At 33.4% G+C, this 18,585-nt stretch overlaps 2 protein-coding genes across 2 annotated transcripts; one reads left to right on the plus strand and one right to left on the minus strand.

Moving 5' to 3' along the window:
• Positions 1-1,169: 1,169 nt before the first annotated feature.
• Positions 1,170-3,783, minus strand: LOC118054747 (WAT1-related protein At5g07050). Its single transcript, XM_035066443.2, has 7 exons — positions 3,471-3,783; positions 3,308-3,370; positions 3,067-3,183; positions 2,693-2,942; positions 2,412-2,573; positions 2,147-2,298; positions 1,170-1,686 (listed from the first exon to the last, which is right to left on the minus strand). Exons 1-7 carry the CDS (start codon positions 3,671-3,673, stop codon positions 1,413-1,415), a joined length of 1,221 nt encoding a protein of 406 aa, XP_034922334.1. The 5' UTR covers positions 3,674-3,783; the 3' UTR covers positions 1,170-1,412.
• Positions 3,784-16,019: 12,236 nt separating this feature from the next.
• LOC118054748 (strigolactones hydrolase CXE15) lies at positions 16,020-17,275 on the plus strand. The gene has a single exon (XM_035066445.2). It carries the CDS (start codon positions 16,045-16,047, stop codon positions 17,062-17,064), a length of 1,020 nt encoding a protein of 339 aa, XP_034922336.1. The 5' UTR covers positions 16,020-16,044; the 3' UTR covers positions 17,065-17,275.
• The last annotated feature ends 1,310 nt before the right edge of the window (positions 17,276-18,585 follow it).

Genomic DNA, 18,585 nt, shown 5'->3' on the forward strand with positions numbered 1-18,585 from the left:
TATTTATAGGCCATTGTCAAGCTCGCAGCATGGTGAGAATATATGGCTAACTGACATGAAAGCTAGGGCTCGTGAGATTCAAAGAAGGTTTTCATGGAGTTCCTTTTCTTGGAAAACGTCAAATCAGTCCCCAAACTATTTAACGAATCTCAAGTTGAGCTTCTAACATATAACCTTCTGTTATTCAATTGATTTTTTAATTAATAAAATAATTCTCAATTATATCCTTCTATCCAAAATCTTTTCAGTTTTTTAAGAGAGAGAAAAAATCAATCATAAGGGGGGGAAATCAAGATCAAATGATAGATCAAACGAGAATATGGAATTCGTGAAATTCGTGATAGTGATCTGCTTGTCAGCAACCACACCCTTATAATCTAATGCTAGGAAATTAGACAAAAAAGAATAAAAATAATAAAGCAACTATTGATAGATCAAACTAGATCTTTCTACTTTTTAATGGTGTCCAAATTGTCTCTCACTATGTCATCAAGACATGGTAGCTAGAGATCCTCTGCTTTTTTGTCACACATGTAGAATCAGATGCAAGAACATGGCTGCAATATTTAAGATTCTCATCAGAGCATATAGCCCATCAACAGGGCTATGCGTTTCACATTTTAATCAATCAATAAATAAAAGCTATAATTTATATTTTTATTTTAATCAAGATTTTTTCAATCAATAAATAAAAGCTATAATTTATAGTTTTATTTTAATCAAGATTTTTTTAAAAAAAAATCTCAGTAAGATCATGCAAATTTGATTAATAGAATATTTCAAAACTATATTTAAAACAAAACATTGATACCAATACACACCAACACACACCGATGTAAATAAGTTAATCATTTTAATAAATTTCAAGGAGTGTAATTTAACTAGTCGTGCTTTAAATTTGTTTTTTTATAGATAACTAGTTCGAGTTTTATAAATTTCAGGGTTACTAAAAGTTTACATAGTCGTTAATTTTAGAATCCGTAGAATTAATCGAGGTATACGCACATTGTCCAAACACCTATGTTAATAAAATAAAATAAAAAAAAGTTAACCACTTCAGTAGTGGAATCTGCATCAGATGCCAGCAACTCTGTTCTATGCCACGTGTAAATCATGAGTACCAAATACATAGAAAGTTATGATCATCAGAGACACACAGTGACCCATAATTTTGTGAAAAGAGACTTTAGGGTCCTCTCATTAATTTCCATGATCATTTGGATCAGTACTTGTCCTTAGAACACTGATTTACATACCATATCATATAACAAAGTAAAGAGAGAAAAAAGAAGAACAAATACATCAAAACCCCACATATATATAAATTTAAAGAAGATCTTAGCAAAATGGGCGATTGAACAGGGCAAAAAATAATGCCATCTCCCGGCCGTTTATCCATTCCGGCCTCTTTACTAGGCTCTTGGCTTTTGGCTCTCTTTGTGTGGAAGGTCCGGCAGGGCCATGGGCATGCTCATGGCCATCGCAGAGAAATTGTTGTTGGCTTCTGCTTTCTGCAACTGAACTTCATTAGCTTCGATATCTTCAATCACTACTATAGAATTGCCATTTCCTTGAACACCCTTTACGGGTTCTGGTATCTCCTCCGGGTCGACCTCCATCTTCTCCTTGTGCTTCCCCCACAGGACTGAGTATAGGCCCACAACTATCAAGGCGGAGCCAACAATACTGCACCCATGCCAGCGTAATTAAGCTAATTAGTTGTGAGTAGATTAAATAATGTTAATTGAGGGGAATCCACTTAAATAATCTATTTACAAGACTTGATGATAATCATGCAGTAGTAATTGATACTAATTTGATATTAATAATAATAAAAAAAAAAAATTGTGCTGTTGTGCTTCACGAGAGATTCTATTGAGACTAGTAAAAAGTGATCACAATAGGTATTCTACATGTTTAAGAATCTCGAAAAAGAAGGATAAAAATAATGGAGTACAGATGAGATATATTTACTTGTACTATAAGTATATTTGTTTCAAAACTCTCTATAATTATATTTCTTATGTATTTTTTCTTTTTATCTCAAGACGCTAACGAAATATCATATAAAAATATGAAGGGTATGTATATGCATGCATGCAAGAGTGATATTAAAAAAAAAGTGAAAGAAGAAGAGGAAAATTACCCTCCAAGGTATATCTTTTCTGCCAATATGAATGAGCCCAAGATGGCTACAATGATCATCATCAAAGGGCTAAAAGCAGTAGCAAAAACTGGACCTTTTTTCTTGATCACCAATCCTTGGACATAGTATGAGATGCTTGATGTCACTATCCCCTAAACATTGGAAAAGAAGGGAAAAACAGGGCAGAAGAAACAAAACTTAGTCGTTTTCCCAGACATAATTCAAAGAAAAAAAAGTATATATAAACAGAGAAAGAGAGAATTACAGCATAGGCAGCAGCAAGGAGGTTCATGTCCCAGCCAATTCTCCAAACAGAGCTCTTGTGCTCCATCGTAAATGTCACAGCAATAGCTTGTAGGGTTCCAACGAAGCACACAAGTGACGTGAGAGTGAGCTGGTGGTTCTTATATGTCTTCAATGCTTTGGTCTGTCATTTCATACAAATAATATATTGATTACTTCCATGAATGGAAAGGGAAAAGGTGGGGGAAGAAGCATAGGACCCTTGCAGATCTTCTTTTCATTAGTTTTTGCATCATCACTTACTTGCAAAACAAACAAGGAAGCCCAAGCAAGAGTAGCGATGATGAGCAGAATGGAGCCCTTGAACCAGTCTTTGTCAGTCGTCCCTGTGGTATCAGTCACATAGGATTTACGTGGATGGACATACTTAGACCACAGCATCTCTACAATAGGACCCTTGTACAAGGTCATAAACATGGCCCCAGCAACTGTCACTAGAGTTCCCAGCAGCTTCGCTTGGCATCTCACCTTCTTTATGTCCAGTTTCTCCATCCTGCAACAAAATCCAGAATCTCTTTAATTAGAGGAAACTCTAACCTCGAATTGCCACCAAATAAGAATCCTAATTACAGAAGCGATGTTGACGATGATTATGACTTTTGGTTTGCTAGGCTCACCGGAATATGACCGCCATGACAAATGTCATAGCAGGAAGCATGTTGCTCATCGCACAGGAGAAAGTTGGGGATGTGTACTTCAGACCAGCATAGTAAAAGTTCTGGTCTATCACAGGTCTGTAACATGAAAGTAAAACATGGTTTCAGTGTCAAGGCACATAAACATAAACCATATAGTTGCTATAGCAACACATTAATCTGTAACCTATATTCAACAAGAAATGTTTAGCAGAAGACTGACCCAAGAAGGGCGAGGACAAATATCTGCATAAAAACAGGAAAGGTGATCTTCGGTTGCATTTTCCTGAAACGTAACGAATGGTTTGTAAGGATCATGATAACTTGAGAGTTAATTACGTACGCTCAAGATTAAACAAAAACCACGTATGAGTCTTGATTTAAACCTCTCGAAAAACAAAGCAAATGGAGCGATGACTGCAGTGGCAATGGCATGGCGATAAACCACGAGGACATAGTGGCTCATACCACGGTTAAGTGACACTTTTGTTATAATATTCATGCCAGCATAACCAAATTGTAAGGCGATCATGGCAAAGTAGGGCTTAGAGCTCTCAAGAAACTTGCTGCAACACCCTAAGTTCTTCATTTTCTTTGGACACGGATGGGATTCCTTTTGTTTTAGTGGAAGAGAAACTTAGGAAGAGAACGAGGAAGGACAACTCAAGAAGGTTGCGTTTCTCCCTAAGGAAAAACTAGCGCTAGCCACATGTATTTATAATGTGGAGGTAACTACACATTTCATATTATTTTATTTTATTTTGGCAAGTGAATCAATCATAGTTATTTAACAACATAAGGGTCGGCTAATAGTAAATAGACTAATATATATGTTAACATTAAAATATATATATATTTTTTTTATTTAAAAAAAAAATTAACAAGTTTTTAATTTAGGCGCATACGTATCAATCTAGATTTTTAACGAATTCTCTTTATTTTCTCATGAACATAAAAATTAACTTTGAGTTTTATAATAATGGTATGGACGTGAAAATAGTACATCAAAAAATGACAAAAAAAAAATCATATTTATCCACTTTGTTAAAATAGTTGATGATTTTTGCTGTTTATTAATTTTTCTTTTATAATATTTGCTACGAGAGGGAAAGGGCTATGGTGGGGTACGCGTGGCAGCAGAGAGTAGTGAGTATCCGAGTCACCTTCCTAAATGGTCAGTGATGTAAGGTTACAGTGACCTATAATTAGAGGGCAGTTTTTTAAAAGGAATTATTGGGGGGGGGGGGGGGGGGAGGCAGAAAAAGAAGTGAAAGTGGGGGTGGGCTACCTGGACGCTAATGCAATATTAAATTTAGACCGTTGGATATAAATATAACCCCAAGTACATCATGTGAGATTCATTTTTCACGAAAAATTGATTAAGTATTAATTAATAATCATTAATAATATTCTTACTCATCAAAATGGGAATCTTATTATTCATGCATCTTATGTGATGTATAATTCTTGACTTAAAAATTAAAATCGACTAAATATATGATTTTTTTTCTTTAAATATACAGTAAGGTGGCTTTAAATTAGCTTCAAAAGCTGAGGTGGGATTATGAGAATGGAATATGTGTCGGTTTGCGAAGATACCAACCACTTGCTAGCTAGAACATCAAGTGATTCTCAATATTGTGGTCAGAAATACTCCATTGAAGCACGATCCTGCGTCTTATTCACATAAATCAACATTTACATCAAAATCTGATGTGATGAAATGAAAAATGATAAAATCAAATGTATAATGTGATGAGAAAATTGATGTAATGTAATGAAATAATTTATATATATTCCTTTCTTTGATTGTAAAACTTGTAGAAATGTAAAAGGGATTAGGGATATTTATAAAGTTTTTTTAAATCCATTTGATTTCAGAAAATGTTGTAGTCCCTATATTAATTTTTATTTACAAATTAGTTCTTATTTGACAAAATTCTTATTCCTCGTGTGTGTGTGTACACGTGTGTTACAATTTGGTGTTATAATAATTTTTTTTTGTAATCAGATCCTTGAATAATTACACAATAATACAATGATTCATTGTATAGCTTTTTTTTTAATGTAATGTAATGAGTCATTATAATTATAATCCTTTATAACATTATAATCTTAACAATTATAATATATTGAATGTTTAGAATTGTGTTAATAATTGTTTTTTAAAATGTTTTTTTCAGAAATAAATTAAAATAATATATTTTTTATTTTTAAAAAAATTATTTTTGATATTAATACATCAAAACAATCCATATATATATATATATATATATATAAACTTGAAGAAGAAAAAAATTTTTTTTAAAAGCTCTTTCTAACCGTAAAAACAAATAAACAGTTGCACTTAGTGAGATATCAAATCTACTGATAATGAAGAATAAGAAACCAGTCATATATTTTTTGCACAAAATTCTAAACCAATCATTGGATGCTAAATATAATTTATTTTCAAACTTTGATTTTATAGTAGCTTAAATTTTTTTATCTGTCTTTCATGGAGACTTATTTTTTATTTATTTTGTGTGCAGGAATCCATCTCACAATAGTTTAACCAATAATATACTTTTTAAAACTTTTTTTTTTTCAAAACCACAACTAAATTTTTTTTCTTAAACGGCAACTAGAAAACCTACCAGAATACGGAATTCACATTAATTAATTCTTACAGATTTTTGCTGATAAAAAAAGAGTAGCAGAACATTCGCCTAAATTGTGAGCTTGAAATTAAGGAGGATCCCATTTCATAGTTCTTTGAAGACACCATATATTCCCATGAATCTCACTTGTTATAAGAGTTGGATGAGGGAGAAATGGAGAAGCCATTTTCTTTCTTTCTTTCTGAATGCATATATTCTGACGGCTAAAACTCTTTTATTTTGTTGATTTCGTATCAGCAACGTTTGTCCTAATCAACGAAGAAAAATGGTTTTTCTTCTTACACCAAATTCCTTAATAGAATATTGCTTTCGCCAGGTTAGCCCCCTTTTACTTCCCTTGTCGGCATCGCTCAATCTAGCTTTAAGGAGATTTCTAGAAGATATTTTCACATAAAGCAGCCTGGAATTATTTTAATTAGGACTTAAATGGTTAAAATAAAGATAATCCAAAGTTTTTGGACTTTGTATGCAGTTCCTTTTTTTTTTTTATTATTATTATTATGGAAAAAGATTGATTGTTCTAGATTTAGTACGTATTTGTTCTTTAGAGTCTTTTTTTTTTTTTGCAAAAATATTAATTACAACTTAGTACTTGAAGTTCGGGAAAAATAATTAATTATTCCTTGTTGTTTTAAAAATTATTATTTAATCTCTATATTTTATATTCATTTATAACTTAATCATTTTCGTCCATAATCTCATTCATGGACTGCATTACTAGCTTCTTCATTGATAAACAATCCTAAATCGTGAATCAATGTCAATATTTTTCGTCTAATTAAAAACAAACTGTCTTCTCTTTTATTTTTCAGAAGGAGAATAATTATAATGAACGGAAAAAACAAGCAATTAGGAAATAATCACATAGATGTAAACACAAGATCTTTACTTTATTTATTTTTCATACATCACTTATAGATGATCTTAACCACTAGATATTCTTGATAAGAAAATTTTGCTTTCTGTGGCAGCAACAAAAAGCCCTAGAAAAGGTGGGGCCCGTATGCTGACGAAAAGAGCTTGGGTGCAAAAACGAGTAACTTTCCCACATGTCAACATGGTCTCCCGGAGATTCGAGTGGAGCACCGAAATCAAAATGGGCGTCTAATCACCCCCAATCATCTCAGATGATTCCTCACCTGAGCTACCGCAGGACGGTACAAATCCCACAACAAATGGAATGGGAATTCAATTATGAGATCATCAAGGGGCGTGTGCTCATGCATGTGATGCAGAGATTGATGGGGGCGTGTCATATGGAGAAATTCATCTCTTTTCTTTCTATACCCACATGAAAATAATATTATTTTTTTTACTTTACACCATCTTGCATTCTTGCTTATAGTTTTCAAGATAAAAATTGTCGTCCATCGAACCGAGGTTTGGAGTGTTGTATGTATGTTCCTCGAGAAAGAGCGAATATTAGCTCAATTCCACTATATAAATGGAGACAAGAAAACATGGCGTGTGCTGCTCATTTTTTACCAAGTTGGATTATTGAATTGAAAAAAAAAAATAAAGGTTGGATTCATATTTTAAAGTGTGATTCGATCTAGCAAGTTGATCTGAAATTCAAAGGTTGTATCAAAAGTTGATCTAGCAAGTTGCTCAATTCAACTAAATCGTTTAATTTACAATCCAGAACTAGATCATCTAATTTATAGTCCAACTAAAAAAAATCTCAAAGGAAAGTTTCAAAATTAGAAGTGGAACAATGTTTTGGAACATTGTAGTAAAAGAATGAATAGCTAGTAGATGGATATGACCTTACCAAAGGGTAAGGGACTTGTAATTATGCTCCATAATAGAGAAAAAAAAGTATGATGACAGGACTAAGTGGCCTGCAAGTGCAAATGCAGGGATGAGTGGGGGTGGTGGCATGTCCCACGAGGTATATGTGCTGGAACTTCCAAGACAGTTGTTAAAGATAGAAAATCAAAGGTATTCTTGCTCTTTCCATGTATTTCTTTATATTATTCTCTATTTCCTCCCATTTTCCACCTTAATTATAGAGATTTTTTAGAGTAATTAGGTCTTGAAATATCCTCTACCGGAATCACTTTGTATTTAAGTCGATCACCAACGTTATCATATGAACTTGCATCGGAACATTTTGGTGGCAATCATTAGTTTAGATCAAGTATATCACTTGATGTTAATTGATAATTTTCAATTAATGTCTTTATTTATCCTAATCTTTTTAGTCAAAGCTATTTCTTACCCTATAAAGAAGTCAAAAGGCTCGGACCCAGTTTAGTCTTGACAAGACTCAAGTGGTGGCAATATTTTACCTTCGAAGATAGTCTAGAAATTTATGGAAATCGCTTTCGTTTTTATGTTAAAAATCGTGCTATATATCTCAGCAAACATTAGGAAAGCTACTTGGCGAATTTGATTTGCTATAATAATTAAATTTTATTAACTGTGAAGTCGAATGTACTCTAGTCACAACAATATAGCTTGATTGGTTTTGCATACTCGAAAGTTGTTTTCAACTTGAGTCATACAATTATTTATTCAAAATATTTATAAAAACTTATATCCCTAATTGAACGATTTTTTGAGTAATTTTGGGTAAAAAGATTTTTAAGAAATTAGTTGATCAATATTTCAGTTTTAATTCCAAAATCAAATGGAACTGAAATAAATCACCCCCTGATATATTGATATTTAAAGAGGGCCAGGGACTGTAGTGTCACTTGATTAGTCTTTCATGTCCACCCAGCTGAATGCTGACAATTAAAGAAGGAAAACGACAAGAGAAAAGCTTCTAAATTTAATAAACAATGGATCGACCGTACATCAACAACCAGATCGTGGCCATATATTCCACAATTGCCAGTGACGCTGGTTCCCTGTGGCAACCTGATGCTGTCTGGTCCAGAAAGAAATGTTATTGGAAAGTTGACACAATGACTTCGACGTTGCTTCATCAGAATTAATCATTATCACAGAAATTGTGCAAGAAACTTCTTTTGGCATGGATTTTTTTTTTTTTTTAATTTATGTGGGTATCCGAACTAGCTGGCGCGCACTACAACTAATTTCATGACCCACTAAATATCCTGCAAACCCAGTAAACATATAAGACACCGTAGGGATAACAAGCATGTACAATAAAATTTGAACCATGGTGCAGAGAAAAAGAACAAACCCTTTCTACCGTTAGGCCAAGACCTCAAATGTCTTTTGGAATGGAATTTTTTTTTTTTTTGGTAACCCGGGGTGTCCGGGCTAGCTTGCGCGCACCACAACTAATCCCCGGGCTCACTGAACATCTTGCAAGTCCAATGAGCATGTAAGGCACCGCGGGGATGACAGATGTACATTAGTGGGGCTTGAACCCTAGTGTAAAGGAAGAGAACAAGTCCTTTCAACCACCAGGACACAACCCGATGGATTTCTTGATAAGCTAGGTGTTAGTATACAGGTGGCAGAGGCAACTTGTGGAATCAGCAGTATTGGTTGACGATGAGTCGGGACTTGGACGAGTGACAGTCCAAGGTATGCAGATATATGCAATTAGAACCGGCAGTAAAGGGCTAACTGTTAGATATATATTCAGTTTGTGGGAGAAAGTGGTAGCAAAATTGTGAGAAGTTTAAGTGATTGTCAGACATGGCTAGCTGAGTGGAAGATACAAAATAAATAGTTGTAGATAAATACAAGCTAAAAACAAGAGAATACTGAGTCAAATGGGAATAGACGCGACATGGGAGCTGAGATTTTTGAAGTGAAAATTTGACCTTGTGACACCAGGCATTAGGGAAGTTTTATCCATTAACCTAGAATATATAGAAATGATTTTCAACAATTATTCGGTCTTAATGATTCATATCCATCACCCATGTACGGTACGTTTGCTCATTTTCACCTTTCCACCCTCTAACATCCTTTTTTTTTCTTCTTTTTTCTGGGTATTGTGACCCTTTTACACTAGTTTGGTTCTTGCGATCACACCACCCCTTCAGTTTCATGAGAAATTCGAATGCGCATTCACTCATGGCATCAAAATCTTATTTTCTGTGTAATCATTGCTCAAAAGAGGGTTATTTAATATTCATACATATCATTTATAGTTATGTTCTCTGCATGAAGGACCTTCCACTACCCAATCTCGTTTCATTCTCTCCACTAGTCATATGATTATTCTTCAAGTACTCTCCCTTCCATTAGTGTTTTCTGGCCAAGCTCTCCTACTAATTTATTTATATATATTACACACGTCTAATCCACAAATATGTTGTCTTGCATAGATCCAAATTACTTAAAGTTTCTTTTAATTCCACCTAAAACTCATTGTCTATACTTTAGAGGAAAAGAAAGACGGGAAAATGCCCTAGCTAGGGTGACCCTAAGCCTTTAAACAAAGCACACATGCGTTTGTTTTGGCTTTTGCAATTCTAATTGTACTGAGAAAGCCTATTTGCTTGACCAAAAAGCTTTCAATTATTGAATCTCTCTACAAAGTCACTCACACTCAAAAAAGTTTAGTCAAAGATTCATTTCTTTAGCTCAACATTCACACGAATCCATATATCAGATCAATACTACGCACACCCTTTGCTCTGCTTTACAGCTTTTGTTTTGGTTTTCTTGTCTTACATGTATTTACTTAAATCTCAATAATCACGATACAAATAATAGAAAACGCATGAATGATGAGAAAAGTAGATGCACCCACTTTTTTTCAGTCAAAAGTTTCGCTTCGATAACCTTGTCTAATTTTATATTTTACTTTCTAAAAAAAAAAAATATTTTTTTTCAAATTAATATTGTTTTATGTTTTTAAATTATTTTGATATGTTTATGTTTAAAATGATTTTTAAAAAATAAAAAAATATTATTTTAATATATTTTTAAATTAAAATCACTTTAAAAAACAATCACTTCCAAATAAATCCAACTGTGATCAACCAGCGCCAGTAGATTTTTGCTAGAAATATAGTAAAGATTTCTGTTCGCCTCGTTTTTTATTTTTTTAATGTGTGGAGATCTTCCTTCTACACAAGATAATAATATAAATAATAATATATATAAAAAAAAAAAAGTAAAAAGAAGGGGAAAGGGAAGAAATAAAAGAGGGGATGTCACATTAATTAGTGCATTACCATTCACAATTGTATCTGACGGCATCTAATTTTCGCGACGCCACTTTTGCCGTCGTGTATGGTGTCGACCCTTTATTTTGATAAACGGGCCTAAGCCCAATGAAACTCCATTTTGTTGATTTTTGTTTTATTGTCTGTACATGGCTAATTAGTTACTTGCTTTACGGTTCTGTTTGAATAATTTTAATTTACTTCATTGGATAATTCTTGAAAAACCTTTTAACAATTGAAACATAAAAGAAACAAATGGGTAAAAGTTTTTTTTTTTTTTTTTAAGGCCTTTCTTTCTTACCAAGAAATAATGTATTTGTGATTCTCTAAACCTATTTTTTTATTTTGTAGAGTGGTAGTTTTATTTTTCAATTTAATGTATAGATTTTTTTCTTGTTATTTATGAAGGATTTTAATGATTTAATTATTTATGAAGGACAAGTCACACACATACAACTCCTGACATAACAACATGTCATGTTACTCCAGAATTACGGGGAGCCCAGTTCCTAACATGACATGTCATGTCTATCATAATCTGATCATATTGATACAATCGAAAGTTTATGACGGGAAAGGTAGACACGCCCCAAACCTGAAAAGAGAAATATAGAAATTAACCCTTCCTTTTTTGTCTTTGGAGGAAGCTTTCATGATTTGTACGGATGTTTTTAGGGTTCTTCCAACGTTCTGGAATGTGTATTGTGCCCAGGAAACTTCTCTTAAGCCTCCAGCATAAATTCGATTTACTTTCTATATATTGCTTCCTTGCCAATTAATATTTGGGATTTCAGAGATCTCAATCAATCCATGGAATGAGGCTGAAACCAAGAAATGATCAGGACTGACTGCCCCTTATTTATAATCCAAGCTAGGCTTAATCATTAGATAAAAAAGAAACCCTAAATATTGTTCTCGAATAAAAATTATTAATTTTTATGCATTTTATTAAAAAGCACGGGTGCAAACGGAGTCGCGCAATGGAGTCTATTTTATATTGATGATGGAGGATGATTAGTCCCCAACTGGAGAAAAGTAGCATGCAGGCTCCGTATACCCAAAAATATCTTATTCCAAATAATAGTTTAGTGATGAAAATTGCTTATCCATCAAGGATAATATCCCACTATTTTAATCCTTCTTCCATACATAACTGATAACCCTAAAGCCAATGGCTAATTCGATGTATGCTTAATCCATGATCAGTGAAAATCACACTCATTAATCCTGTCTCTAAATTTATTTTTTATGACTAGCGAAATATATGTCACTCTCACTCTTTAATTATGAGTATGATTTATCAAATTAACCAGCGTGATTATTCGTATTTAAGTAACAATTTAAGAATATTGATCGACCTCTAAAAACATCATTATCTTGCACAAGTCGAGCCAGTAGAAGGCAGGGAGGAGACTTAATTATTGGAGTAATATATTCTATAATGCTAGAAGAAGGCACATATATAATTCTCACCAGCTCCCTCATCAACTTTTGCATGGTGCCTTGAATGATTACCCCCACCATTAACAGAAGGCTTCTGTTAAGGGAGAATCAGATAGGTCTTTTACCAATGCTAGAAAGGTTATATAAAAATGCAACCAATTCATTCGTCTCCAAGATGACAAGATAACTTCTTCTTTTTTTGATAAACCATAAGGACCTCAGTTCAGTTCATCTTCCACCATCAGATAATTGAAACCGACTTTAACTTGGATGCAATGTGACACGGCCAGCTTTAGGAGAAGAAAACGTGATCTTGAATCTCTCCGTCTTTGAAAATTGCTTGTTGGATAATTGATGAACACATTTGATTTCTGGGGCAGGCAACTGCTGTAATCTTAGAGCGTGTTTGGCAGTGTGGTAGCGGTTGCTTTTCAAATAGCTTTTCGTGCCGAAAAGCATGCAAATGATGTTTTTTCATTTTTTAAAAATTATTTTTGACATCAGCACATCAAAACGATCCAGAAAGTACAACCGTCACTCAATTTTAACAAAAAAAAAAATTTAAATTTTTACAAAACGTCGGTTTGGCAGCAATGCCAAACGGGCTCTTAGTCATATACCAACGGGAATTTGCAGTGACAGACTGAGGTGATGTTTTTTTTTTTTTTTTTAATATGAATATTCAAGCAAACTTGCACTCTCAGGCTCTAAAATAAATTTAGGAGAACAGATCTTGACTAGCTTCAAAATAAATTTCCCACCCAAGTTGACATGGAAGGCCTAAAATTACAGAGACTCCAGCCTGATGCTCCTGACTGTCACATGCTCAAATATGTAACATGAAAATGCAGATGACAAGAACTAAAGACAGGGTTGAGTCTTTTTCTTTTCTCTTGATTAATAGACAGGATATGTTATATCCAGAGAAAAATGCTGCCATCTAAAATTAAGAACATGAAGATAAATCAGATCACATAGAATCTAATCTCGTTCCCCAACTCATATTACACGCTGAAAGCTTTTGAAAGTGACTATAACTTTGTAAAGAAATTAAGTGGAGTCCTTTATGAATGGGAAAAAACTGAGCAGCTACCCTTTGAGTGAGAAAATGTCATATGCATTGGATATACACCAATTTTTGCGTTAATATACTTGTCAGACCCGACTCAAGAACTAACCGAGAAAAGACTATGGGGGTGGCATGTCACAAAGTCAACTATTTTTATTAAAAATAGTATCGTTTAGTTCTTTTATATATATATAGATACGATGGAGTTTGAACTGGGTTTTATCAGGTGAATTAAATTGTAAAAATCTAGTTGATAAATTAGATTTTACAAGAAACAATATCTTATCTGATTCAACAAAAAAAAAAAACATCAGGTCTAGCCTGAGTATCTCTGAGTCATTCCGCTGGACTAAGCGAGGTTTAGCAAATTGGATATGAGGACGAGAACGTAAAAGAAACTTGCAACGTGAACGAGAGGGTAAGACTGAAAGGAAATCTAGTTCTGAGGATGAAACTGAAGTTTAACCTAAATTAGATTACTGAGGTGAGTGGCCGATGTTTTGTGCGCGGGGTTCTGTTCAACCCGCTAAGCCAAGCCAGGCCTAAGAGTTGATCCATAAGAAGCAAGCTGGCCCATTCCCTCTCGGCTTTCCTGTGAAGTCCTTAGCCACAAGATAGCCAGTTGTGAGCAAAACCCATTTTGTACCAGCTCAGAATCGTCATGGTTTCCTTTGCTAGCTTAACTTCATTTTTTACGAATGGAGATTTTCGTTTGTGGCCCAAAACGTTTGAGATTTTTAAATTTATCCTGAAAATGGAGAAGGAAATTTTTAAATAAGCGTATAAATTAGTTGCACTGAACTTGATTCTGAAGTTAAGAATTAGTTTTTGGTAGCTGAGCCTTATCTACCCTGTACGTGATTGGATTTAGCCATTTTTTTATTAGGTTGGTTTTAAGCCCTATATATGCTACCTATTGCTTCAATTAAATAAGATGGTTTATTGTAATTTAGGTGATCTAAGTATGTAATGGTCATCTAAAAATTGATATTTACCCTAATTTTTAGAAAGTACATCAAAAATTCAAACCATTTGAAGCAATACTCGGAGAGGACCGTAAAATATGAAGCTGATATTGATATAATTAAGTAAGATTAAGAGTTTTTTCTGGTATTGTGGTAGTAATTATATTTTAAAAATTTTTTTGACGCCAATATATTAAATCTAAAAATATAAAAAAATATAATCTAATAAATAATAATAATAATAATAATAAAAGCTCTACGGAAAATAATGCTTCCATTTTTCTCTTCAAAATTACCATAATTCCTTTTTCACTTTCTAATGAGCCTTGGACCCGTCTTAAGGTCTTTAGTTAGAAGTCTAAAGCATCCGTCACCCCTGTTCGAGATAACTAGCTAGAAGCTGATATTTTTAGATCCCAACAAATTAACTGGTCACTCTTCAAAGTTAGTGTGAAGAGCCTTAAAGCTATTCAATAAAACTATTAATTACTTCAAAATTAGGTCGACTTGAACACCTTTTAGAAGTTTGAATTCCTTGCATAAAAGCTATTGTTTTCATCTTCTGCATGTTTGGTAAGGACTCATATCGCCATCAATGGCGTTCACTTTCTTGACAAATTACGGCCAAGTTTCCGCACAGCTCGGTATAGAAGTGGGTGGTGGCTCCCACGGCCGCTTGCCTGACTTTTGACTCTTTTTCCTTCGTTTCACCAGTACCATCTCTAAAATGTATTGAACTTACGCTGCAATGTCCGAGAAACTACTCTGGTAACGCAAGGCAGGAAACAAGCATTTGGAAAGTTGATAAAAAAGCGACAGAAATTGTGATGAAAAAAGATGCCGAAATTATATACGATCATGTAAATGAAGGAAAATTAATAGAATGTATACCTCTTGTGAAAATTGATTAAATGTTGAAGTAATTATTTAAAAAATTTATGCTATTAATAAATATAAAAAAATCATCTCAATTTAAAAATTTTTAATTTTTAGACGAGATTTCAAGATATGATTTATATTATTTTCTACCACACTTTCTCAAGTGGAAACCTTTTGAGCTTGAAACTTGCACAGACTCACATTATCTTGTGCTTGATTTTTATTAAATAAATAAAAATGATAAGATTCGAACCCATGACCACTTGGTTATCAAAACTTTGATACCATGTCAAAGAACCAATTCAACTCAAAAACTTAAATTTTTAACTAAAATTTTAAAATATAATTTATATTATTCTCTATCAATAATTTTACTAGACCAAAAATCCTTTATATATAACATAATTTTTGTATCTCCATTCATCGTAAATATACTTGGCCCACTTCTAAAGTTCAATAAACCCTAAGCTTTAATTATCATTTAATTTAAAAAATCTACATGCATGATTGCTCACTTTAAAGATATTTTTCTAAAAGTAAATTCTGGACAGTTGAATTTTATATAAGTTAATTTCTTTTATGAGTGATTCCAAACTAAATATAAATTCATTTCTAAAATCCGGGTTTTTTCATTTACTCGATTTAAATTAACTAATCGCCGAGTTGATTCGTTTTTCGAGATGGCACAATTTCTTTTTTATTTACTTTTCCCTCAAAAGCAAATCAATATTGCCAGTAACTTTCTCATTTCCCACACCACACAAACCGCTCTATAAAGGGTAGCCAAGACCACCCAAAATGCTCACACACACTCGAGAAAAATACTTTTATAGCTTGTAACCATGATCCATCGGAAGAAACTTGTGGAGGAGGTATCTGGCTGGCTAAGAATCTTTGATGATGGCTCGGTGGACCGGACATGGACCGGACCGCCTGAGGTCACGTTCATGGCAGAGCCAGCGCCTCCACATGAGGAATTCAAAGAGGGTGTTGCCGTACGTGATGTCACCATTGATGAAAAGTCTGGCCTTAGAGTTAGAATTTATCTACCACAACATGAGCCTCCCTACACAGATAATCATAATAAGCTTCCTATAATTGTCCATTTTCACGGGGGTGGTTTTTGCATTAGCCAAGCTGATTGGTATATGTATTATTACATGTACTCTAGGCTTGCTAGGTTAGCTTCAGCAATTGTTGTCTCGGTCTACTTAAGGCTAGCCCCCGAGCATCGCCTCCCAGCTGCAATTGATGATGGCTTCTCTGCCCTGATGTGGTTACGTTCATTAGGACAAGGACATGACTCTTATGAGCCATGGCTTAATAATTATGGAGATTTCAACAGGGTTTTTCTTATTGGAGATAGCTCAGGGGGGAACTTGGTGCACCATGTGGCTGCACGTGCTGGTCATGTGGATTTGAGTCCGGTAAGACTTGCCGGAGGCATTCCAGTCCATCCTGGATTTGTCCGGTCAGTGAGGAGCAAATCCGAGATGGAGCAACCAGAGTCGCCTTTCTTAACCCTAGATATGGTGGACAGGTTCTTGAAGTTGGCATTGCCAAAAGGGTGCACCAAGGACCACCCTTTTACGTGTCCAGTGGGGCATGCAGCACCACCGCTGGACGGCCTTAATCTTCCACCATTCTTGCTTTGTGTGGCGGAGACTGACCTGATTAGGGACACCGAGATGGAGTACTATGAGGCCATGAGAAAGGCTAATAAGGATGTGGAGTTGCTAATTAATCCTGGAGTGGGTCACAGTTTTTATCTTAACAAGATTGCTGTTGATATGGACCCACATACTGCTGCACAAACTACTGGTCTCTTGGAAGGGATCATAGAGTTCATCAAGAGGCACTAAAATTGATATTTCCTAGCACGTTTAGTTGATAATAGGCAAGGCAGATCGTTGGATCAGTACTAGAGATCTTCTCCCATCTCCCTTGTTAATTAATGTTGTTTTATGAACTCTTTCTCTGTGTTACTGATAATATTGATATTATTGTAGTTACATATTTCTATTATTGTATTATTTTTATTTATCTTTATTATTATATTCTTAACTCTATGTAATAATTAAGCAATAATACTGATATTATTAATAAGAAGCGCATTGTTGTTAAAATCACAAATTGACTCATAAAATCATATGATATTATGAGTTAACATGTATTTCATGTGCAAAATCAAACTAAAAACTCAAAAACCATTAAAATCAGACTTGATTCGTGCAAAATCAGTAAACTGAGTTTGATTTTACAAGTTTACTAAATTTATTATATAAACCAAGTTAGATCTGAATTTGACCTTAAAATATTTATTGGCCAGTTTTGTAAGATCAGACATATTTTTCAAACTGTATATTAGATCGAGCTGAAATTTTACAAGAAAATACTAGATACATGAAATTATATTGTGGTAAGTTTTTAGGTTAAATGAAATTCAAGAACACATTATTTTAAAAGGTCGAAGTTACTATCTAGATCTATAAGTGAAGTTTGAGAACATATTTGACTATCTTTCAAACTAGACTTCCATGTATTATTTAATACATATCTGAATTTTCAGATGAAATTTTGTTGCTATTCATATTGGGTTGGGAAATAAATATTTCAAGCTTTCCAACCATATATGGTAAGCTCAATAATTCATCTAGACGAGAAAGAATAATGTGTTTGAAATCAGGACTGAAATCTATCAAGAATATGCAAAAATTAGAGATTTGGGCTACATGGAGGATTTTTTATATGAATACTTTGTTTTTATTATCCTATTTTATTTATTTATTTAATGTTGAAAATAATTTTTAATTTGGGTTTGTTATGACGCGTTAAACATTGTTTAAAGGTTTATTTCATTTTTGGACTTGTGATGGTTATTTATTAATTTAGACTTATTAGCTTGCAATTAAAAAGGTGTCCATTATATAGGACTTGTTGTGATGGGAACTACTAAGTTGTCACAAAGTTCATGTGTACTTCCTATCGTTCAGTGATTTCCCCTTATATTGGGAAATTTTGTTCTTAGATATTTTGTTTCTTCACATTATTAATTTCTTGATTTATATTATCTATCTCATTTTATTTAGAAACACTCATTGATTATAATGTTATGGAATTTTTTTATCAGATTTCAATGTAATTTAATTTCTTAACTGGAATTATTAATATATATATATATATATATTAAAAAAATTTACTTATAATTTTATAGTTTAACTATCTGAGTTTACTATGTATTTTCAATGTTGTCAAAAAAAAAAAATTGACAACCTTTATAGGAAGATAAGTACAAAAATACCCAAGTTGTGTTTGGTTAATATTTCAGAATTAAAAAAAAAAATAGATAGTAAAGAGACATAAATAAATTTTATTAGAGTAAA

The sequence above is a fragment of the Populus alba genome, chromosome 3 (assembly GCF_005239225.2).
Source record: "Populus alba chromosome 3, ASM523922v2, whole genome shotgun sequence".
NCBI classification, from domain to species: Eukaryota; Viridiplantae; Streptophyta; class Magnoliopsida; order Malpighiales; family Salicaceae; genus Populus; species Populus alba.

Excerpts from the sequence above, each read along its gene's own strand:
- LOC118054747 (XM_035066443.2), bottom strand. The coding sequence starts at position 3,673 with ATGAAGAACTTAGGGTGTTGCAGCAAGTTTCTTGAGAGCTCTAAGCCC. Across the intron at positions 3,184-3,307 it reads TTTGTCCTCGCCCTTCTTGG|ACCTGTGATAGACCAGAACT; the intron begins GTCAGTCTTCTG and ends TTCATGTTACAG. Across the intron at positions 1,687-2,146 it reads GAAAAGATATACCTTGGAGG|TATTGTTGGCTCCGCCTTGA; the intron begins GTAATTTTCCTC and ends GCATGGGTGCAG.
- LOC118054748 (XM_035066445.2), top strand. The coding sequence starts at position 16,045 with ATGATCCATCGGAAGAAACTTGTGGAGGAGGTATCTGGCTGGCTAAGA.